Source organism: Xyrauchen texanus, chromosome 34 (genome assembly GCF_025860055.1).
Source record: "Xyrauchen texanus isolate HMW12.3.18 chromosome 34, RBS_HiC_50CHRs, whole genome shotgun sequence".
Taxonomy (NCBI): Eukaryota; Metazoa; Chordata; class Actinopteri; order Cypriniformes; family Catostomidae; genus Xyrauchen; species Xyrauchen texanus.
In genome coordinates, this window is record NC_068309.1 from 20,695,799 (window position 1) to 20,719,749 (window position 23,951).

Genomic DNA, 23,951 nt, shown 5'->3' on the forward strand with positions numbered 1-23,951 from the left:
AGGGATTTAGCCCAATGCTCCTAATGTATGTATATGTCACAGCCTACTATTTAGAGAAACACATGACCCAGAGCACCGCTGCAATGATGCTTGCATGCATTCATCGCAAAGACGTCATAAAAAATCCAGACGCCGTCATCCTCTCATATTGTTTAATTCTGTCACAAGTTACAGAGAAGAGGAGGTTCCCCCATTGCACTTCAAAGCACAAGATTTTGCTGCCACTGCTCTTGAAGAAGAGTCTGGCAGAAATTACATTCCTAATTAGGATTAAGGAAGAGGTCAGTCTGCTTGTACTAGAATGTGAGGCATTTGCAGTGAGCGGGGATGATGCCATCTGTGCTGAAATCAGTGAGCAGCTAATTTGGGAACGGAGAGCACCACGTTTTGCAGATTTTCATTGTAGCCTGCTAACAGCTTTGCAATGAATATGTGACCCTCCGATCAGCTAAAAACTATTTGGCAAGCTTATTTAAGGCCTTTTATCATTGAAGGAGATAAGCAGTTTGTTTGCTTAGCCGAAATAGAGCATATCTGAATTCAAATGTTTTTTAAAGATGTTTAAATAGAGTCATATATCTGATTAGCCTTTTCTATGACAAGCAGTTGTTGAAATGGCTGCTCAGAGTTGTAAGGGTGAAAAATAAGCCTCCAATAGATCTTATCAGGGGGATGGTCAATGCTCCAAGCTGCCCGCAAACTGGACAGGAGGAGATGTACGGCTCTGACTTACCTGAAAATGCAACTAATTAGGTGTCTGTGCAGTCTCTGCCTGCTATTGATAGTTGCTATAAATAGCAAAGGCTTCTCCTATGGTAACCTGTTCTCACCCCTGTGAGAAATAACTCATGGACATTTTGTTAAAGGGATAGTTCCCATTAAAAATGAAAATTATGTAATTGTTTGCTCACCCCATATTACGTTCTCTCTTTCTTCCAAAAGGAAAAATATATAAATGTACTTTTGCCATATAATGAAAATGATGTGACTATGGGTTGTTAAGCTCCATAAGGATAAGAAATACTGTTAAAAACAACTGTTAAAGTAGTCAATATGACTTTTTCCAAGTCTTCTGAAGCCAAATAATCAAGTTCTTGTCCTTTATGGAGCTTGAAAGCCCAAAGTCACTATGGACTTTTATGATGTGGCAAGAAGTTGTGAGAAAAACCAACATTTGTGTTCCACAGAAGAAAGAATGGGTTTGTATTTTTGCATTAGGGTGAGTAAATAAAAATCGTTTGGTTACGTATGTAACCTCCGTTCCCCGAGGGAGGGAACGACACGTTGTGTCGGAGAAGCGACACTAGGGGTCTCTCTTGAGCGCCGATATCCACCTCTGATCTATGAAAAAAGGCCAATGAGAGTTGGCAGCCAGTATTTGCATGTCCCGCCCCCGGACATATGGGTATTTAAGCGGCGCAAATACGGGAGTTCATTCAGGATTTTTCTGAGGAGCCGGAAATGGTCCGGCCACAACAGTGGCTCGGTTCAGTGACATGGCGGAGGAAAGACACAACGTGTCGTTCCCTCCCTCGGGGAACAGAGGTTACATACGTAACCAAACGTTCCCCTTCTGTCGCTCTCTCCACGTTGTGTCGGAGAAGCGACACTAGAGGACCCATTCCAATCTTGCCATGTGCTGAACCGTGTACGTGAACTGCCGATACAGAGGCGGGCAGGGATTCATCCAGTGCCACGCATCGTCTGTACCCGGCTGCACGTACCCTTCCCCAATGCCCCATACGAACATCGGGATCCTTCTAGTTACCCTGGGAGGGGAACAAGGCGATGTTTGCCAACATGGGAACGGGCCAGCCTGGCTGGGCCTCTTTTCTCTCTATGTTTCTCGCATAGAGCAATCACGGCCGGGGCCCTTACACGCATATAGGGAAGGGGGTTTACCAGACCCTGCGGAGACCACACCTGCCCTTTTTCTTGGGGAGGAAAAGTGGTAGACACGTCACACGGCCGTCTTATGGCTTGTGTGGAAAGTATGGTGCGGTGGTAGATCCCAGCCTCGAAGGGGGGAGTTGCTACAGCACGGCGACCGGGGCAGCTGTAACTGCCTAAGGGAGACACGGGGGTCCGCTCGTAAAGGGACAGAACCGTGGAAATACGCACAGGGGGCGTCCGCGCAGGAGGCCTTCTATTTTACCTGTGGAGCACCTATACCAGTACAGGGTAGCCATCAGGATACCCGCAGTGGCTTGGGTCGGCGAGTTCCTCCGCTGAACCGCGGACCCGGAGGGCTGGGGAGGAATCGACCAGTGTCCCGACTCGGAGTGGGGCGCCCTGGGAAGAAGGCGCACTACTTTACCTTGACGTCAGGAAAAGGGCGCTGGGCGCAAGCGATCCACCCGGCCGGTCGGTCTACGTGTTACCGAGTTCTACGGGCTCGGACCTGAGAAAACACGAGACGCAACCGACTCAACGCGGAGGTTGTAAAACCTCGCGAAGGTGTTGGGTGTTGCCCAACCCGGGCTCTACAGATGTCTGCTAGGGAGGTGCCCTTGGCCAGTGCCCACGAGGACGCAACACCCCTTGTTGAGTGAGCTCGGACCCGTAAGGGTAGGGGCACGGCCTGGGTGTGATAAGCCAGTGTGATGGCGTCAACAACCCAGTGGGCGAGCCTCTGTTGGAGACGGCATTCCCTTTCTGCCGTCCCCCAAAGCAGACAAAGAGCTGCTCAGAGAGTCTGGTGCTCTGTGTGCGGTCCAGGTAAATGCGCAGGGCGCGCACTGGACACAGCAACGAAAGGGCTGGGTCTGCCTCCTCCCGGGGCAGCGCTTGCAGGTTCACTACCTGATCTCGGAATGGTGTGGTAGGAACCTTGGGCACATAGCCCGGTCGCGGTCTTAGGATCACAGACGTATCTGCCGGACCGAACTCCAGGCAAGTGTCGCTGACAGAGAACGCTTGCAGGTCCCCGACCCTCTTAATGGAGGCGAGCGCGATCAGCAGGGCCGTCTTAAGAGAGAGGGCCCTGAGTCCAACTGATTCGAGCGGCTCGAAGGGAGGTCTCTGGAGTCCTGCCAAGACTACTGAGAGATCCCAGGAGGGAACTAGGATTGGCCGGGAGGGATTCAACCTCCGGGCGCCTCTCAGGAACCTGAGGATCAGGTCATGCTTACCCAAAGACTTGCCGTCTACAGGATCGTGGTGGGCGGCGATAGCGGCAACATACACCTTGAGGGTGGACGGGGACAGCCTCCTGTCCAGCCTCTCCTGTAGGAGCAGAAGCACTGACCTAATCACGCATCTCTGCGGGTCTTCGGCTCGGGAAGAACACCAATCTGCGAACAAGCGCCACTTTAGGGCGTAAAGGTGCCTGGTAGAGGGGGCTCTGGCTTGGTTGATGGTATTCACAACGGTCGCCGGTAAGCCGGCTAGCTCTTCCGCGTCCCGTCCAGGGACCAGACGTGGAGGTTCCAGAGGTCTGGGCGCGGGTGCCAGAGCGTGCCCCATCCCTGAGAGAGGAGGTCCTTTCTCAGGGAATTCGCCAGGGAGGAGCTGTCGCGAGGAGCCTGAGTTCCGAGAACCAAGTCCGAGTGGGCCAGTAGGGGCCACCAACGTGACTTGCTCCTCGTCCTCCCTGACCTTGCACAGCACCGGTGCAAGAAGGCTCACTGGGGAAATGCGTACTTGCGCAGCCCCGAGGGCCAGCTGTGTGCCAGCGCGTCTGTCCCGAGGGGAGCCTCTGTTAGGGCGTACCAGAGCGGGCAGTGGGAGGTTTCCTGGGCGGCGAACAGGTCTACCTGGGCCTTGCCAAACCGTTCCCAAATCAGCTGGACCGACTGGGGGTGAAGCCTCCACTCCCCGCCGGGCAGGCGTTGTCGTGATAGCGCGTCCGCTAAGACGTTGAGCTTGCCGGGGATGTGAGTGGCACGCAGCAACTTGAGTCGCTGCTGGCTCCATAGGAGGAGACGGCGGGCGAGTTGTGACGTGTGGCGGGAGCGTACGCCGCCTTGGCGATTTATGTACGCCACCACCGTAGTGCTGTCTGATCTCACGAGGACATGTTTGTCCCGAACTAACGGGAGGAACTTCCTGAGAGCAAGAAGGACAGTCAGCAACTCCAGGCAATTGATGTGCCAACGCAGCGGGGCCCCTTTCCAATGGCCCGCTGCTGCGTGCCCGCTGTATATGGCACCCCACCTGGACCGGGAGGCGTCGGTTGTGACCAGAACGCATCAGGACACCTGCTGCAGGGGCACTCCTGCCCGTAAAAAGCAGAGGTCTGTCCAGGGTCGGAGTGTTTTGAGGCAGGCGGGGGTGATCCTTACCCGATGCCTGCCGTGGTGCCATGCTTGTCTCGGGACTCGAGTCTGGAGCCAGTGCTGGAGTGGTCTCATATGCATCAACCCCAGCGGCGCGACTGCCGCGGAGGATGCCGTATGCCCCAGGAAACTCTGGAAAAGTTTTAGAGGGACCACTGTGCCTGGCTTGAGGGAAGCGAGGCAGTCCAGCACCGACTGAGCACGCTCGCTCGTGAGACGTGCTGTCATTGAGACTGAGTCTAACTCCAACCCGAGAAAAGAGATGCTCTGAACCGGAGTGAGCTTGCTCTTTTCCCAGTTGACCTGAAGCCCCAAACGGCTGAGGTGCCGGAGCACCTGGTCTCTGCGGATGCCGGCTACTTGTAGCGGGGCAAGGGCCGCCTCTGCGACCTTCGTGAAGACGCGAGGGGACAGAGACAGGCCGAAGGGGAGGACTTTGTACTGAAACGCCTGGCCGTCGAACGCGAACTGTAAGAAGGGTCGGTGTCGTGGCAGAATTGAAACGTGGAAGTACGTGTCCTTCAGGTCTACTGCTGCGAACCAATCTAGATGCTGAACGCCAGCCAGAATATTTCTCTGCGTGAGCACTTTGAACGGGAGTTTTAACAAGGCCCGATTGAAAACTCGCCGGTCCAGGATTGGTCGTAAGCCGCCGCCTTTCTTGGGTACAGTGAAGTAAGGGCTGTAGAAACCCTTCCTCATTTCGGTTGGAGGGACGGGCTCTACCGCGCCCTTGGCTAAGCGGGGTGGGAGCCGGGCAAACTGAATTGCGTAACCGAGTCGAATGGTCCGGTGCAGCCAGCGTGATGCATTGGGGAGCGAAAGCCACGCTTCCCAGCTCTGCGCTAGGGGCACCAAAGGGACGAGTATTTTGGACGTACCCAGCGGGGCGGAACAGGTAATGCAGCGTCGGGCGGCTTCGTTGCGGCCCGAGGCTGAGGTGCTGAGAATAGACTCAAAGCACTTACCTTGCTCCGCGCACCCGGCAGGGGGCGGGTTCGTGACTGAGGAGGAGGTCTGATGCTGGCGTCCTCTGGACTCATCTGAACCGGCCGGCCGGGGGACAGTCGTGGGCAGGCGGAAGGCGGGATCGCCGCGTCCGGTGTACCGGGACTGTCGTAATCTGAAAGCAGATTGCCGTGAGAACGGCATTTGTGGGCCAGGTGACCCAGAGGCAAAGGAAATAGCTCTGTTAATGAGAATGTGGGTACCACAGCCCCCGAGCTAACATGTTCGGCTCTGGGTCGGCTGTCTCAGGAACGCTTGGGAGCCTTCCGGGTCCTGGAGGGGTTCGTGAGACAGGGGGTGTGCGCCGCCTGCGGGGTGCTCGATGCTGGGGCTGAGAGCTGGGCCGGGGTTGAGGCGGAGCAGGAGCTGGTTTCTTCGCAGGGGGACGCCCTCTGCGGGCAGACGGGGCAGGGCCCGTAGCGGCAGGTCTGCGGCGGGACATCATGTGAGAGATGGCCTCCGTCTGCTTCTCCACCGTGGAGAACTGTTGGGCGAAGTCCTCGACGGTGTCGCCGAAAAGGCCAATCTGGGAGGCAGGTGCGTCCATTAAGCGGTTCTTATCAGCCTCACGCATCTCGACCAGATTGAGCCAAAGATGCCGTTCCTGGACCACTAGGGTGGCCATCGCCTGTCCGAGTGCCTGCGCTGTGGCCTTCATCGCTCTCAAGGCGAGGTCGGTCCCTGAGCGCAGTTCCTGCAGCACATCAGGATCAGGTCCACCCCCGTGCATGTTGAGTGCTTTGGCCTGGTGGACTTGCAGGAGGGCCATCGCATGCAGGGCGGAGGCAGCGCGTCCAGCCGCACTGTAGGCCTTCGCGTTGAGCGAGGATGTTGTCCTACAGGGCTTGGATGGGAGTACGGGGCGGCCCCGCCAGGCGGTAGGGCTACCGGGGCATAGATGGTACGCAACTGCCCTATCGACCTGGGGAATCGCCCCGTATCCGTGGCGCTCTCCGCCGTCGAGGGTGGTGAGAGTGGAGCGGGTGGCACCTAGACGAGTGGAGAGCGGGGCTCTCCATGTAGACGTCAGCTCATCATGCACCTCCGGGAAGAAAGGAACCGGGGGGATGCGAGGCCGCGAACGGCGCACCGCCCCCAGGAACCAATCATCCAACCGTGAAGGCTGTGGGGAGGATGGAGGGTTCCAATCCAACCCCACGCTCATGGCGGCCCGGGCAAGCATGTCGGACATCTGAGCGTCGGCCTCAGCCTGGGCCTGCTGGCCCGAAGGCGGCAGTCCAGGGGAGTCCTCGGCATCAGACGCCGCACTCTCCGATGCAGCGGCGAGCTCATCTGCTTCGGACTTGGGAGGATAGACAGCCAGGCCGTGAGGCGAGCTGCTATCGCCGCGAGCATAGACGGAAACCATCGAGCGTGTCGGGGAACGGGAGGTTCGTGGGGGGTTACCCGGCGAAACTGCACCCGCTTCCGCCCGCAAATCGCCCCCCAGCGCCAACTGCACCGTCCTCAATCCCGTGGGAAGAAGGAGCAATGTGGGGTGCAGCTGGGGTGGCTTGCTTTCTGTTGAAAGCAAGCCGCGACCGCAACGTGGTCATGGTCATGTTCTCGCAGTGAGAACATGAACCATCCACAAACACCGCCTCGGTGTGATCGCGGCCCAAACACACGAGACAGCGCCTGTGGCCGTCTGAAGCGGAAAGCACTCTACCGCATCCAGGAACGACACAGGGGCGGAAAGGCATCTTGAAAAAGACGCGTCCTTAAAAGGACGTTCAACGCCGCTGTGTTTGCTCTTTTAGAGAAATTACTCTTTTAATAGAAATTTACTCTTTTAATACACAGTGTGTGTGTGTGTGTGTCTGCGCTGTCGAAGCGCTCAGGGGCAACAATGCACGCCGTGCAATGTGAAGGAGAAAGCCGCTGTTGTGCGCCGTCAAGATCCAACAGCATGCAGATCGTCAGAGGAAACAGGAACGTTTATAGTGGTGTGTAACTCGCAGCAAACTGCAGACAGACCATCGGCTCCGAAGAAATTTTCTGAATGAACTCCCGTATTTGCGCCGCTTAAATACCCGTATGTCCGGGGGCGGGACATGCAAATACTGGCTGCCAACTCTCATTGGCCTTTTTTCATAGATCAGAGGTGGATATCGGCGCTCAAGAGAGACCCCTAGTGTCGCTTCTTCGACACAACGTGGAGAGAGCGACAGAAGGGGAAATATATATATATATAAATTTGTTTTATATTTGATAAAGTATTTGTCTTAATTTCCACAAATTGGGGCATTACATTTGTGGAATGTCTGCCTTTGTTCTACTACAGTTGCCATCAAGCATTGTTCCAATTCATTTAGTATGCATTTGCTCCCATTGCCTGAAACTGTGTCATAACACAAAGGTTTCGATTGGCATTCATGTAGACTTGAATTTGGGACACTAAACAAGGGGTATATTTTTATTGAAAAAAAAAAGCCTAGTTATTTTATGTGACTGGAATGCTGGGTGAAATGTACACATTATTGGATTTGTGCATGTAGAATCAGCTAAATATGATCAATGCATTTACTGTAATTAAAAGATGACTTGAAAGATTATTTGTTAAAATACCGAATATCAAAAGAAGAGGCTCTGTCTGTCTGGAGCACAAAGCAAGAGCAAGCTATAGTATTTGAGACAAAAGAGGTAATAATGTATACCATTTAGATGTGCAGTTTAACACATATCCAATGAAAACTAAAGAAATCATTAATGACCAATGAACATTTATTTGATTCATGCATGATACCATAAATATTGGAACTTGCAGTGTTGCCGTTGACACTAAAAAATAAGAAATGTTCTTCTACGCAAAGTACAGTACAGGACAAGGGGCCTCAAGAATAGTTGTTGCTTCTTAGAAATAACTTTTACCTCTTAGTAGAGCTGGAAATAACTTCTACTGATACAAACTCTGCTGACTTGACAGGTCAAAGCAAGAGCAATGTCACAGATTTTTACATAGAGATTGCTATGCTTTTGGAAATCAATTATAATACTTCAAACACACAAAATAGATCTTAATATGTCACATTCACCAGGATTGTACTCAATGCAATGTAGAAAGGGGTGTAATAGAGCTGTTTAGCCATGATGTCAATTTTTTCATGTCTAATTCTTCATGGGTTCCCTCTGGATACTCCTATGGGTTTATAACAGATTTTTTTAACTTAAGTTTAAAATAAGGTCTGTGGAAATCATTACTTGTCAATAAGTGGACGTTTTGTTCTCCAACTTAAATTACACACAGTAATACCTCACAAGTAAATTTTGAAGCAGCTGTGTTTTTAAAGTATGTATTTAAATATGGATTCAAAATTAACTTTTGAGGTATGACTGTAATTTATGTTGTAGAACAAAACGTCCATGCGTTGTCAAGTAAAGTTTACCACAGTCCTTATTTTAAAATTAAGTTCAAAAAGTTCACTATTATAAAAACCCATAGGAAAATATAGAGGGAACCCATCGCAAATTTTCTTTTTGGATGAAAAGCTGAACAGCTCTTTAGGATTCAGGACAGAGATGTGGAATGGGAGAGAAGCATGAACACACACCGGTCCTGTGAACTGCAGTCGACTGGAGGACAAAAAGAAAGGGGCCTCTCGCATTAAATAATGCTGACGCAAAGTGACATGTTCTGAGGCGTTCTGTGACACCACTGCCCCTCTCTCACTGGCTCAACTCAAGCTTAGTCTTTGACCTGGCTAGATCAGAGGGTAGCTCTGTTGCAGTCTACCGCTCAAAAACCTCAGAATAACAAAAGAGAGACTATTGCAGGCACGTGTGAGTGCAGAATGCAAGCAGCAGTGCCTCTGGCTAAAAGTGAACGGTCACAGAGCATCGAATTTAGAAATAATGCAAATGAGTCCTGTTGCACGTGATCTAGTCAACCTAGTCAAGTCTACCTAGATTTACCTAGTCTAGTCAGGCATTTAAATAAAGTGCTCCAGTTAGACAATTAAATGGATCGTTCACCCAATAATGAAAATAATTTTATAATTTACTAACCTTCATGTTGTTCTAATTCCATGTGACTATTTTCCTCAGTGGAACACAAAAGAATTAGGCAGAATGTTAGCCTCTGTCAACATTAACTTTAATGGAAAACATTTTTTTAATGAAAGTGAATGGTGGCTAAGGCTAACACTACTTAATACCTTCTTGTTTTTTATGGAAGGAATACAGGGTGATGAAATGACAGAATTTTCATTTTTAGGTGATTGATCCGTTTAACATTCCTCCTACTGCAGACAAGAGCAAGTCATTGTTGTGTTTTAGAAAGAGGTGCGCTTCAAGAGGAATGTCACTTGTTCTGCACTTGCACTCTGAAGTGACGCCTTGTGACATTTGCTCAGCAGCTGAAGGAATATCAGAGGCATTTTCGTTGTGGAGATTGCCTTATCTTTGATGAACACTACTACTATTTTTAGTCTTGCTGTAACAAGAAAGAAACACCAAGCCGTTTCTTCCATCAGAGAAATATTCTCTACCAGTTTGTGTAAAGGGACTTTGGGAAAATGTTGCATAACTGAATATTTCTCCTTAGTTTAATGAAAATCAGAAAGTACATGATGGTTACATATGGCGATACAAAATGAACAATATGTACAACCAATGTAATGACTGTGCAGTTCCCAGAGGTACCTCTCAGCAGGACTTTCATTATTTGATGTTTTCACTTAAGATCAAAAACGGATGAAAACAGATGAGTATGAGGTCAGAACATGAGGTCATTACTGTCCTTAGAAGAGCAGTGAAAATTCCAAAGTCACTTATTATTTTACCGAACATTAGCAAATTAATATTCAATTAACATTTTTGTAGTGTCAGTAATCTTTTGTGCTTATGCAAAAGAGGCCTGGTTGAATCCTCCTGACTTGCAATGCCCAGAAAGATCAAACTGGCAGACATAAATGAATAAATAGGTTTAAATAAATAAACGAGGCTCCTGACCATTGAGGTAATCTGTTTTGGCAGCTTCAGTCTGTGAGTAAGAGCTGTCCACAGCTGTAAAAACACCACCAAGACTGACCTCATGCCTAATACCTTTACACTTTCGTTGATGCTGTTATTTTCTTGAGAGTTGAGAGGTCAGCTAAGACACTTTCCCTGGTGCAGGGGGGCTGTCCTATGTGGAGATTATTTGTAGAAGAGCTGCTTGGGGTTTAACACAGCCATGTCAATTACCGAGGCGACTGGTTTTACTAGGAGCCTTATCTCAGTGGAAACTCATCTTTACATGGGATTTAACGTTTCCCCTGGGAAATGTATGCTCATTTGGAATTCCAGTTTAAAATGAAGTGCTGCCATCAGAGAAAAGTACATAAGTATGCTAGAATTAGGATTATCCACCTTTTTCCTAAAAACGGTGTTTGACGTTTCATAATGGACGCCTGTTTTCATTTTCCAGTCTTCAGTGTTTTCACTCGCATCAGTGTATGTTTTCAGTGGAAAATTTTATGTTTAGGGTGTTACATTTGTAAAAATTGTGCAGTTCCATAGTTCTGATACTTGAGACAGACATGGTGGTCATTTTTTGACAGTGCCTCACTCATCAAAATTTAAGGAGTGGGTGGATGACATAAAGCTATGAACCGAGGTTAGTTATGTTGAGATCATTAACCACTTCGAATTGTTATGACAGCCAACAACTGCTCAAATTGTGCTTAAACAAATTTTTACTTCACCTAACACTTAAAAAATGGTTGTTGTTCTTCATCTGTAACATTCATATTGGTAGTTACTAATGGAGACCAGAACCAGTCATCATGACGTCGCCCAGTGGTTAGTCAGGAAAACTGTGGATAGGCTTGGCAGGCATTAATATTTTTGCTTAGAGTGAAGTGACTGGTATTTCACTTGAGCACATGTGCTTGCCCTCTTGACTTAGTTTAAACATTCCTGCATTTATTCTGAGACTAATTAATAGCCCATAGCTGTGCTCATGTGCTATGCACAGTGCACACACTCAGTATCTCAGTAACATGCACAGTTATAATAAAGCTACAGTGGGATTTTGCATAGTTAACCTTTAATCTTCATCTGTCTTTCCAAGTTTACATGACACAATGCGTAATCTAATATTTCAAGGAAGGGCAAAAAATATGTCATGTTAAAGACACTACCAGTGTTACCATGCTTTCAGAGTATGTATGCATAACGTCAAGGCCAATTGTGGTCCGATTTACTTGTAAACATGCTGTACGAAGAGTTACAATTGCATTATCCAATATGTAAGTTAGACTTTGCAAATATCAGACTGACAATTGTGTATGATTTCAGCTGGACTAAACCATTTACATTTACATTTATGCATTTGGCAGATGCTTTTATCCAAGGCGACTTACAGTGCACTTATTACAGGGACAATTCCCCCAGAGCAAACTGGAGTTAAGTTCCTTGCTCAAGGACACAATGGTGGTGGCCATGGGGATCGAACCAGTGATCTTCTGATTAACAGTTATGTGCTTTAGCCCACTACGCCACCACCACTCCATTTACATGACATTTAAAAAGTCAAATTATTGTTTTAGTCCGACTTATAATCAAACATTTAAAATGCATGTAATTGCTGACTTGTTTAAACAAAAACAGACGCCAAAACACCCATAAACCAGCAAGGGAATTGCAAACATCCCTTGTTATTTCTCAATGGTTGAGAAATTCAACATTTGAGTCTATACTACAGAAATAAGTACCCTCAAGAATCTACACAAGTGTTTCTACTGGCTCTAAGGATGTAGTATGATATATACACTCCTTAGCAACGTCACACTGTGGATATTGCAGTACAGTTATCCACGTGTCAGTGGAGGAGAAATTGTGCCTCTTACGCATCATGAATTGTTCAAGGCTACAAACATGCAGATCCTTCTAAAGCTGCAGTGTGAGAGAAACTCTCTCCTGTGATATTACTTTTAGAGTTAATATGTATACCAGTTGGACAAAATCAACATACAGGACACATCCAATCAAAATCCAGTGAAATAGACCAGGCTGTGTGGCATGAATGGCTTTGTGGGCTTTTTTTTTTCTCAGCCACTGAACAGCCTCCCGGCCTCCCCTCCTGCTCCCAGCAAAATATATCAAAGCTGCAGTTTAAAAATAACAAAGAAAATTATCCACTTCATGCATTGCTGAATGAATTGAATGTGTTGAATGCTCTCTGACAGGCCACATTGGAGCAGAACACTTGATGTCTCAGCTTTTCTGCACACCATTCCCTCTGCTGATTACCAATCATGATGCAGGGTATGGTGGCTTTAAACTTTGCACTGTAGAGTCCATCGAAATATCCCCATGATTCTGGCTGTATTATTCACTTCTCTGTGGTGTAATGTTTCCAAATAGACTATCATGCTGAGTTAAGTGCTGATGCCAGGATTGGAAAATGGCCTCCTCTTTGAGGGCATCTTGAAAAGGTGTATCCAGCCAATTTTGGTGACCTTTCTCACTGTCCTATACCATAATACCACTTCCACATTTTGTTGGATTTATTCCCAATTTTCCAAGGTTCATTTTATCATCTTTGCAGTTTCAAAGGCATGCGAATGCAGATGTTGATATGACAATTAGGCTAAGTCAGGGAAAGCTCTCTCTCTATTGTATTATTCAGTTCTGTAATGCCCAGGATTTTACCAGGGCATTACACTAAGATTATTGAAGAGAACTAACAGTTAGCCTCTAAAGGAAAAAGTGGAAGATTAAAGCTTGGCTCGGATTGTCATATCTCATCCAGCTGCTCTGCCCAAACAGGAAGAGAGGCCAGGATATGTAGGTCATAGAGCACCTGCCTTGTTTGTGGGCTCAATTATCCCACAAATGGCAACAGAGCAAAGAAACTTTACCCAGCAGGACAGACCCTCCATAACAAGATGAGGTGTACGCTCACTTCCTGTCCAGTCCAAGTTTTGGAGGCAAACGTTACTGACACAGGCTACTTGATATTGTTGTGCACAGCCCCTAAAGCATTCTCCTGGGACTGTGGTTTATTTTATGGAGATATCAGAGGGCAGGATGTGGCACAGCCTGCATCCTCTCATTATGTCCACATCAGTCTTAGAATTGTTGTCAGCACCTTTTCCTGAAACCTGTGGCCTCTGGATTAAAAACTATTTGTGGACCTTCATTAAGTCATGTTTACATCTGGCTGACTGTGAAAGGAAATTATAAAGAAGACACCATCAGAAGAATGTACATCACATAAGTTTTTTTTATTTCTTTTTTTACATTTTACTGTTTGTTTACATACATGTCATATTGACTATCACAGAATAAACAAGAGCGTTTTAGCTTGTTGTATTTTCGTAGCTATATTTAAAAATGATGCCAGTGAATTTTAAGAAGTTATTTTCACACTTTCATTGAGGTCCTCATTTCAATCACTGTGGAGCATCTTTGAAACAAAATACAAAGTTCCAAATGCATGGAAATGGGTTATTAAACAAAAAGTTGTTATTGAAGAACATTGCTATGAATTACCATTATCTTATACATATCCTCCTCACATTTTGTTTTCAGGCTCTTGCTACCTCAAGAGCTGATGTGGTTTCTCTGTCAGATTTGCAGCCATCTCTGTTGTTCTGTTGTATTGCTAGCCTTGTTCTGCGTTAGATGGATGAATTCTCAAGAGCCTTGGCCCAAAATACAATCATCAAAGATTCATAAAAATTATCCTTAGCAATCAAGTGTGCCATTAAAATTTCAGTGCCCTGAATATATGCCCTTTCGGAAACAGTTTTTTTAAACTACGTTTTAGATTTTTGTATGGAAGATACAAAATTGCTCAAAATTATCATACACTTTAAGAGCAAAGACAGACATTCAGACGGTGTACTGCAAGTTGTGAATTGTGTATAAATGGTGGTCAATTGCTTCACCATTAGACTGCAACTCTCAAACGCAGCTTATCCATGGTGGACAGAGGTGCTAAAATGTTTTAAACCAACTATTCTCTTTATGATTGACATTGCAATTGAGTTTTCATAGTAGTCAGTGATCTCAGGCCAGAGAGTTAACCTGTAACCTAATATATTGAAGTGGCAGAGAAGTTGTTGAGAAGATTTTTTGAATTTTTCATGTTCTCAGTGATCTCAAGTCTATATGGAGACTTTTCTTCCTCTGAGAATGTACAGAGTGAACATTTTCCTGATGTTGGTTAAAATGATGAGACACTATAAATTCTAAAAATAGCATGTAATTCAAAGTTGACCTTTTGATTTAGCATGTTTATTAGTGAATGCAAACTGAACTTAGCTAGCCTATCTGATGGCCCTATTCAGTATCATTGCTGCACTGGCCTTCACCTTAAAGCAGTCAGCTGTTATTCATAACAGGACGGAGACTACTTGTCAGACTACACAATTATATGTGGTGTGTTGCTTTTACATCAATGATGTTTGTTGTGAGAGTGAAACTAAAAATGGATGGTAACATATCCGTTCACAGCTCACTGGGATGTGAAGAATGTGTGCTGTCAGGGCGAGGGGCTGGCCAGTGGGGTTGACTGTTAATTGAATTTTAGGAATTTCTGGAAGAGTTCAGTTGTACAAATATCACGAGTGACACTGGTCATAACACCCTCAAAATGTTGGTGAGTAATGATGGTGATAATTCAATAGAAAAAGTCATCCCTGATGTTTATCTCTCTTTCTTGTCATTGCAGTCTACATCAGCACATTGGCAGTAATCCTGAAGACGACGAATTCAAAACCATGGGTCAATGAGTTTGAATGTAAGATTCTAATACTAAAATTAACATGAAATCTAAATAAAGTTATTCATTTTAGAAATAATTGTTTCTTTTTTTTTAATCAGTGCATGTCACTCTTTGAAAAGTTTAATCAAAATGTAATAACTTTCACCTGAAACAACTTTCTTTTTCGGCTTCGAGCACTTACTTTTCAACCAATTCCCAATAGACAAAATCAAGTCACATGTAAAAAAAAATTATAATTCCTGTTGAAACATGTTTCACATAGTATATTACCAAAGTAAAATCTGTTTTAAATGCCTATTGAGGTTTACTGTAAGCTGTAAATTGGTACTGCAAATCTCTGAAACAATCTCTATTTTTTTGTCGCTTCATCCAGCAATCGAGCTGTCTTGCACGATTGAGTCTATCTCCACTGCTAATCCAAGAATAGAATGGAAGAAGATCAAGAATGGAGAGCCCAGTTATGTATATTTCGAGAAAGAAATAGCAGGTAATCTCAATTATACACTCATCCGAACAATGCGTCATCAGCCAACACATTCCATCTGTATTTAGGAGGTATTAGGACTTAACTATAATACAATTAAGGGATTAGGAGGAATATCAATATTTCTGTATATGGTTTGCATGTTATGATCCACTTTTTTTTCTTTGGGAGTAGCTTTCAGTCCAGCTATTTCAACCAGCAGTGTGTTTTGTTTGTTTGTATGTTTTTTCCATTTTCTAAAGGCGACTTGGAGAAGAGAGCGAAAATTCGAGAACCAGCAACTTTGGTCATTCCCAATGCAACACGATCTGACACTGCTGATTACCGTTGTGAAGTCACTGCCCCCAATGATCAAAAATCTTTTGATGAGATTCTCATATCTCTTGTTGTAAGAGGTGAGTGGTACCACTCAAATAATTGTTAAACAATATCAGGTTATTCTACTTTCATAACGTTTTGGTCAGTATTTCAATGTAGACCACTTTGTCCTTTAGTAGTTCAAATGGGAAGACAGCCATATAGTGTTATGGGACATTTGTGTTCATATTTTTAATATGCTATATATGTCGCTTTATAGGTGAGGTACTTCAGAATTTGTTAGGATTTTATTTATTTTTTTCTGAAATACCATTATTAGTACTTAACCAACTGCGGCATTGTAAGATGAGAAGGAGCGAGCCAACACACATCCTTGGCACACGTTTGAGGATGCTTTCAGTCCAGGCTCAGCTAGGCGTGTCTAGTCTATATGAGGAAAGCTCTGAAACTACATCTGAGTTTAATCAGGGATCTAAAAGGGGATGGAGCAGTATGTTCAGATGGCCAGGATGCTTGCAGTCAGGAACTGAAAGAGTTACTTTAGTGCATGTCGATGAGGATGCTACAGTAGGATCTTTGTTATCTTGTGGAAAATCTCTATGTCTGTGTAAGCATGTTAAGATGAGTTCTCTTGTGTGACATGTAGTGAAGCCCGTAGTGCCCAGATGCTCCGTACCCAACTCAGTCCCAGTACGCAAATCAGCAGAGCTGCATTGTGTGGAGGATGAGGGCTATCCCAAGTCTCAGTACCAGTGGTTCCGCAACAAGGAGGAAATCCCAGAAGACCCCAAGAGTAGCCCTAAGTTCTTCAACTCCAGTTACACCCTGAATGGAGAAATGGGCACACTGGTGAGTGGGGATGTACGGATGCAGAATAAGAGGTGTGGGGGCACGGCGATGGGGTAGGCGTAGGGATATTTTAGGGAGCCAGTTGATGTGCGATTGGCTCAGTCATGAGGGGAATCTGCTGCCCTCATTTGCACATTCCAGAGTGCCATTCTCCGCCATTTGTACTCAGTGCCCTCGTCAACCTTCACACAACTTTTTAAAGTTTGACCTGCTGGCATGTCACTTTGGTATAGTCTCTTCTCCCTAAAGAGACTATTTCTAAAGGGCTGACTGACTTAATATGTGTCCTTTAAGACTTGCCATTGCATAGCCTAGCCTTTTACACCGTACAGTGCCGTGAACCGAAAATATTTTTATACTTCTCATAACATAAAAGATCTCTAAATTTGTGTTTTGCACCATTGCTTTGGAAAAGCACCTATCACTCCCAGTAAGTCAGTATAAATGTTAGCTAATAGACTTGCTGCCGTCTAGTGTAGTGTGTCATTATAATAATCAAACAACCATAACAAGAAAACAAGAGAACACACTGCTCTGGACTACGTAACTTTAGTAGCTTTAAAAGTATTAATGTATTATAATCATACAGTAAAGACCAGTAGTAGTTTTATGTTGCATTTCATTCTTAATGTTTACTTAAATACTCAAAACTGCTGTTAAAAACATTGTTCTATAAAAACGTTCTATTATATTTAATCTATCAAATTTTACTACTGACTACTGAACTTTTGGTATTTTGATAATGGAGAGCCTACATTGTACATGGTAGATCTTTCTGCAATAACATAAAGTAGATATCATTCCATAGAACTATGAGCCTCCCTGCTGTTAATGGTGGTGATGGAGGCTTTTCTTTATTCTACTACCATACATCAAATAAAAACTTTATCATATGACAATAGCCTCCTCAAGTTTAAGCAAGTAACTTAAATAAAAAAAAAAATAACTTTTTTTACTTGGACAAGTGAATGACCAATGAATGAGCAACCTTTTTGACATGGAGTGCCATTTTATTTTTTCCTGGTCAATAGCTGTGCCGACGATACCCCCAAAAATAGTCTTCTCCTCTCTCACCGTTGCTGGCGTGCCAGTGATTACCTCTCCATGTGACAATGCTGGCACACATGCCATAGGATTCCGACCCCTGCTCTAGTCTATTTTGTGTTTTGCCCATTTGTGAACTGCATTAACACTCTGGGGTCTGAGGGTGTTTTGAGCCCTGGAGAAGTTTTGACATGCCTTGACATTTGTGCTTTTTTCAGTTGCTTAAAAACATATTAATGGCTAAAGTCTGATAACACTGTATTCAGCACAAACTGGGCTACAATAATATGTGAGCAACATGTGTGTACAGGTTTGTATTTTTGAGAAAATAACATTTATGCATGGTTTTTGAAAAAACAAAATTTTTAAGTCATTGAAATAAGGCTATATAACACATAAAAAATATTTGTCCACAAGACTTTTGATCTTGTAGCATAGAGTTTTTGCTACAAAATGATGTGAAAACCATCCTGATCACTCATTCATACAAAACAATGTAGTAATTGAACTTTTGTAAGACAGTTTTAGTGTTGAAAGGTCATATGCGAGGAGGCATGAACTATCATGAATATTGAGGTGATTTACACCTGAGGACACAAAATACCTCTCCCCTGGGCCTATCAATGAGGAATGTGACAGAGAGAATAAATGTGAGGAGACTTAATGATCAAAATCAAGTTGTAAGTTAAAAGAAGTAATCTGACTATACATTTTCTTTACATAAAGACTTTACTTAATTTTATACCTACACTACCGTTTAAAAGAAGTCTCTTCTGCTCACCAAGGCTGCATTTATTTGATACAGTAAAAGTAAAACAGTTTTTACAGTAAAAACATTGTGTGAACTCTTTTTACAATTTAAAATAACAGTTTTCTATTTGAATGTATTGTAAATGCAATTTGTGATCAAAGCTGAATTTTCAGCATCATTACTGCAGTCTTTGGTGTCACATGATACTTCAGAAATCATTATAAGATGGTTATTTTCTAATATGGGCATATTTAAAGTGTATTTTACTCATTTAACCTGAACACATATTTGTAAGCACAAGCTTTGTTGATGATAATGAGGCAGCATAAACACTAGATAAAATATAATCTAAACATTCATATTATTTTATATCATATTACATATCATATTTATATCATACAGTATACAATTTAAATATCTGCTTTAGCCGAAACAGCATTTAAATGTAACTAAAACTTGCTTATTAGGACATATTTAAAATTTAAATACTCTGAATCCTGGCTGGCAAGTCTGGAAACAGTCCTACTAGTAAAATATGTACATGTTTATATAAAATAGCATGTCAGCTAATGAAAACTAAACGACTTACTCGTTTGAAATGGTATCCTCGGCTGGATCAAGTCTCTCTTCAAAATACAAACGTTCATCGGAGTCCTGCTCTTCTTCTGAGGAAAATGTTAACTCTTCCTTAATGTCCAGGAGTTTGATCGCCTGTGTATCGTTACAAACACGCAGAAAAGTTGAGCTGTGTTGTGTTTACATTAAACCTCACCGTCGGGGGCGTGCACATTTCCCTTGATCGCACATTAGCCTATGAATGGCTCGCTCTGCTGGTGGGTGTGATCACATTAGAGATAATGAGTTGAGCCAGAAGAAAATGTACATCGCTTTGTTTCATATAGATTACAGTGCAGGAGAATATTTGTTTTAAATTGGAATTGTTTTATTTAAAAGTAGAAATTTTAAGCTTTCTTTAGACATATGTTTCATGTTTGTGTGAAAAGTATTCACGGAGTTTCAGTTCATTTTTGTGACGTGTTTCTGAAATATGCTTGTGAACACAGAGACTGCTGAAAGCTCACCCTTTTTATTTTCTTTATTTTACAAAAGCACAAGGTTTTGCTGTTATTGTGAGTGTACACAAATAAAAGTAGACCCTTTATAGTCTCTAATGATGTCTTACACTTATCTGTATACCCAAAAATGACGGCGTATTTGAAGTTGTTTCCGCTGTAATTACGAAAATATCCAGCAGGACGCGCCGGCGTGTCCATCGACCCCAGAGGGTTAAACGCTTTCTCATTTACCATGCTTTGCAGGTGTGACTTTTTTGCCGTGTCATCACCATTCATATCTATACAAACAATGCGTTTATGATTAAATTACTACTTATGTGCAAAAAATTTTACTAGAGCAAAAAGTTCTTTGTAGGTCTAGCCTCTTAATTTTGCTCTCAAAATGCACTAGATTGATGCATTTAACTTTTAAAATGTACAACATTTTCTACAGGAGTGTCCCCACCTACCACAGTCTCATAAAATCCTGAGGGAAACACTGGCATGTGTGGCACCACCAGATCACTTTTATAAAGCATAAGCACTACAATCATATAACTGCTTCCAGGTTTAATTTACCTGCCTAGAAACACATGTAGATCTTGTGCCAAAGAGTCAGCAGCTGAGATCACTGTAATTTATGGTCTTCAGAAATTCAGTGCTGTCAGGAAGGAGGACGCTGGAGAGTACTACTGCAGGGCAAGAAATGAGGCTGGCTTCTCAGAATGTGGACCACAGATGATGGAAGTTTGTAAGGATTTTTTCTCATCTTTTCGCATATGAAAATGTTACAGGAAATCCCTAAATCATTTGTCATGATCTCGTGGTTTTGCCTTTTTTCTAGATGACATCAACATTGCTGGAATCATCTTGGGTGTACTGGTTGTGGTGGTGGTACTTTTGTGTATAACACTGGGCATCTTCTGTGCCTATAAACGAGGCTACTTCACCAGCCAAAAGCAGACAGGAAACAAGTAAGTAAGCGAATGAGACATTCTGTCCCCAAGCTGATTTGACTCACCATTTTGCACCCGTTATTTACAGTTTGTTGCCAAAGGAGCACTCTTTTGAAATAATGTCAGTTCAGTCTCAAAATCAAGTTTAAATTGTTCACATGTCGGAATTACATTGAGACTTATGCTAAATATGAATAAACGATAACTTAAATGATACAGTAATGTCTGTCAGCTTAAGATGTTATTCAAATGTAATTATCATCTGTCCTTCAACTATGCATATATTTTTGAGCTCAAGTACAATTTTTTCCAACAGTTACAAAGCTCCAGCAAAAGGAGATGGAGTGGACTATGTCAGAACAGAGGATGAGGTAGGAGAAAATAAAAGGGATTATTTTTTTATTATTAAGACTTCCAAGGAATTAAGATAAATCCTGGAATGTCTACAAGTTTAAGATGGGGCATTATTCTAGCCTTCTTTACTCAATCTTCTCTCTTTCAGGGGGATTTCCGACACAAATCCTCGTTTGTCATCTGAGAGGAGGGTAAAATGATGGAGGATACAGAATTAAACTGAAGGTTATTGGCGCCATACCTCACAGACACAAATCCCCAAACTGACGACATAAATGTTGGCGCTACCACAGCACGTGCCTTGCTCCATGGTACGACTGCAACGACACAATTTGTATTTGCCAAAGGTGACAAATAATCACAAATGTCTGATCACTGTTTAAAGACACTAGATGCTTCTTGTTTCTTTAATTCTACTTTTTCAGCCCCTTTTTATGAATGGGTAAAACCAGTTTGCTTTGCTAGCTGTAGCATTTGTTACAACTCTGTCAATATTGTTAGAACTCTGTAATTTCTAAAACATTAGTTTTTTACTAGCTAAATTTGTCAGACTATTTTTGATGGAATATATTTTAAAATGCCTATAGAAGATGTTTACTTTTTTAAATATTTGTAAAATACTAACCTGGAAGCCAGTACATTTTTAGACTAATTTGGTTGTGAGAGAAATGAATAACCATATCCACCACTTTGCATCCTGAGTTTTAGTAATTCGATTTTCAAATTAATGTAACAGAGCACTCAATCGTGTGAATGTTTTGTTTTCCATTGAGATTTCATATACTTTCAACAGCATATCCAGCTGCACCGGCTTCAATCAAAGGTCTTATGTACTTACTATACTGCTGGGATTTAAATGTTAATAGTTTAAGGACGTTCCATGTTCATGTTTGTAGATAGTCTTAGACAGTGAGTATCTTTGGAAAATCACCAGCAAAAGCTGGAGAATACTTTAAAAGACCAGTGCTGCATATCCTTGATTTTAAGTGTCCTTCTATGCTAGCTGTTTATCTTGTATATAGTGAATATACAGTCTAGGTTGTTCATTTTTTTTTTTTTTTTCTTTCTCTACATCTCTTCCTTTTCTTATTTGAGTGAGAAACACTCGCCATGTTAATTTTTAGTATAACAGGGTTTGTATGTTGTCCAACTGTACTGGTTGTATATAGATCCACTGTGAGCTACACTGTGCTTAAGATGTTATCAGTTTAACCAAGAGTTAAACCTTATGAATGAGACAAATATGACACTCTTGCCATGGAATTAAATATGAAATTGAGAAGTCTTGTCACGGTAGAGAGGGTATCTGCCTTGTCAAATACATTTGAAAGACTGGACCCAAATTGTTTTCCTTTCATGTAAAGCTACATTTTCTTGTATAGCAGTGATCGTGAAAAAACTGAAAATGCATACATACTTTAACCTACATAAAAGGTGTTAAGAGTACAATCATAGCTAAAATGAATGAACTGAATGCTTTTGTTAATATTTTATGAGACTATTTCCTTAAACCTGCTATGGGCTCAGAAAACTTCAGCAAACTTTTGAATAAGAACCATACATCATTCCTCTTAAGTGCCTTCTAGTGTAGTTGTACAACAGTAATATTGCACTGACAATAATGCAGTTTATAGTCAATAACTGCTGTAGCAGTTCATTGGAATCTACACAGAACAATTTTTCTAATTAATTTTCATCACTCTTACGTCAGTATTTGAAAAAGAACAGGTGTTTGAGAGGAATGATAACGTTCTGCAGTCATCCGTTGTTTGAAAGTTGTTGTTTTTTTTTTACTTTAGCTTTTGTTGTAAATACACCTAATGTTGTGCATTGATTTGGGGATTTTCTTTTTCATTGCCGTAGACATTCTATAATGTATTAGTGCCTAAATGTAGAGTGAAATAATGTTTCAGGGGGACAGACCAAAAGCATTAATTTAACAGATATTCTTGGAGACAAAGGTTTGTTTAATTGATTTTAGATTTAAACTTAGGAAGCAAAGTACTACATTATATGAGTCACAGCCCAATTAAGTTTCATATCCCTGCATTTGTCACTGAAGTACTGTGAGGGGAACAGAAAATGAAGTACTTTGTGTTTAAAAAAAAAAAATAGAGAACTGTACCAAATACTGACTGCCAAAAGAGCATTTTTCCAGTATTATTCTGCTCCCAGTTCTCTTTCTTTTTTTATTTGTTTGTAACTCTTGGGCAAGATTTTTTGGAGGCTGAGATGACATATTTTTCACTCATTTTAGTTTTTTGGGGGGGAGATTTTGTGGTTGTTTTGGAAACAGCTGGAATTTTAAATGAATCATATTTCATTTACTGAATTCATGTTATGTCCCATTAGTTTGGGACATGTACAAACCCTGTGTGAATTCTTGAATAGTATGTTTGTGATTAATAAAGCTCACTTCTTTAATTCAATGTTTTCTCTTCATTTTAAAATTAATTAATTAATTAAATCTTAAATAAATCAATTGTGTTTAAAAAAAGGGCCATAATGCCCCAAAACACATTTTTACCAATGTTAACAGATATGTTCTTGTTGCACATCATTAAAAACAGTTAGGCTATAGCACTTACTGTGTTTATTGTAAAGTGTTTTTGTTTTGTTTTTTGTCATTTCGTTCTTCCGATTTAAAAATGAAACATGAGGAACATAAAAAAATATAAGCTAGCTATTGGTTGTTGGTAGTAGAGTCATCATTCGATTCTGAGCGTTGCTCCACATTATTCATGAGATGGAATGCTTCCGTCCAATCACTACGCTGCCTTGTGCATTAGCTCGCATTACAGTGGAGAATTCAAAATCACAAGCTGACGTGAAAGCGTTTCCTGGCCGGCGCAAGTTCAACAACTGCACTCATGGAAAGGATATGAGAAGGGCTCCGTGGTGAGACAATACAACAGAGAATTTAATATCGCATGTGGACGTGACAGCGGTGGCCCAGATGTGAGTGTACCTTTACACAGAACACGAGGTCAGATTGGAATCACTCTTCAAAATGGACCAAAGTCAATAACCGGACAGGAGCAAGCACGATTGTTGGCTGAAGTTCGGCAGCTCATGCTCTAAACATGAAGAAGCTAAGAGGCAAATATATTCTATCAGGTCCTCTCCATACATCTAATCAT

General features: G+C 42.9%; 1 protein-coding gene across 1 annotated transcript in view; it reads left to right on the forward strand.

The window, feature by feature from the left end:
- Window positions 1-23,232, forward strand: part of jam3b (junctional adhesion molecule 3b) — a 54,752-nt gene extending 31,520 nt beyond the window's left edge. Inside the window, exons 2-9 of the mRNA XM_052104898.1 lie at window positions 14,947-15,015; window positions 15,374-15,487; window positions 15,727-15,879; window positions 16,449-16,651; window positions 20,153-20,252; window positions 20,346-20,475; window positions 20,774-20,828; window positions 20,960-23,232. Of these exons, the coding sequence (XP_051960858.1) occupies window positions 14,947-15,015; window positions 15,374-15,487; window positions 15,727-15,879; window positions 16,449-16,651; window positions 20,153-20,252; window positions 20,346-20,475; window positions 20,774-20,828; window positions 20,960-20,995 (860 nt within the window). The 3' untranslated portion in view covers window positions 20,996-23,232. The remainder of the gene's footprint in view (window positions 1-14,946; window positions 15,016-15,373; window positions 15,488-15,726; window positions 15,880-16,448; window positions 16,652-20,152; window positions 20,253-20,345; window positions 20,476-20,773; window positions 20,829-20,959) is intronic.
- The last annotated feature ends 719 nt before the right edge of the window (window positions 23,233-23,951 follow it).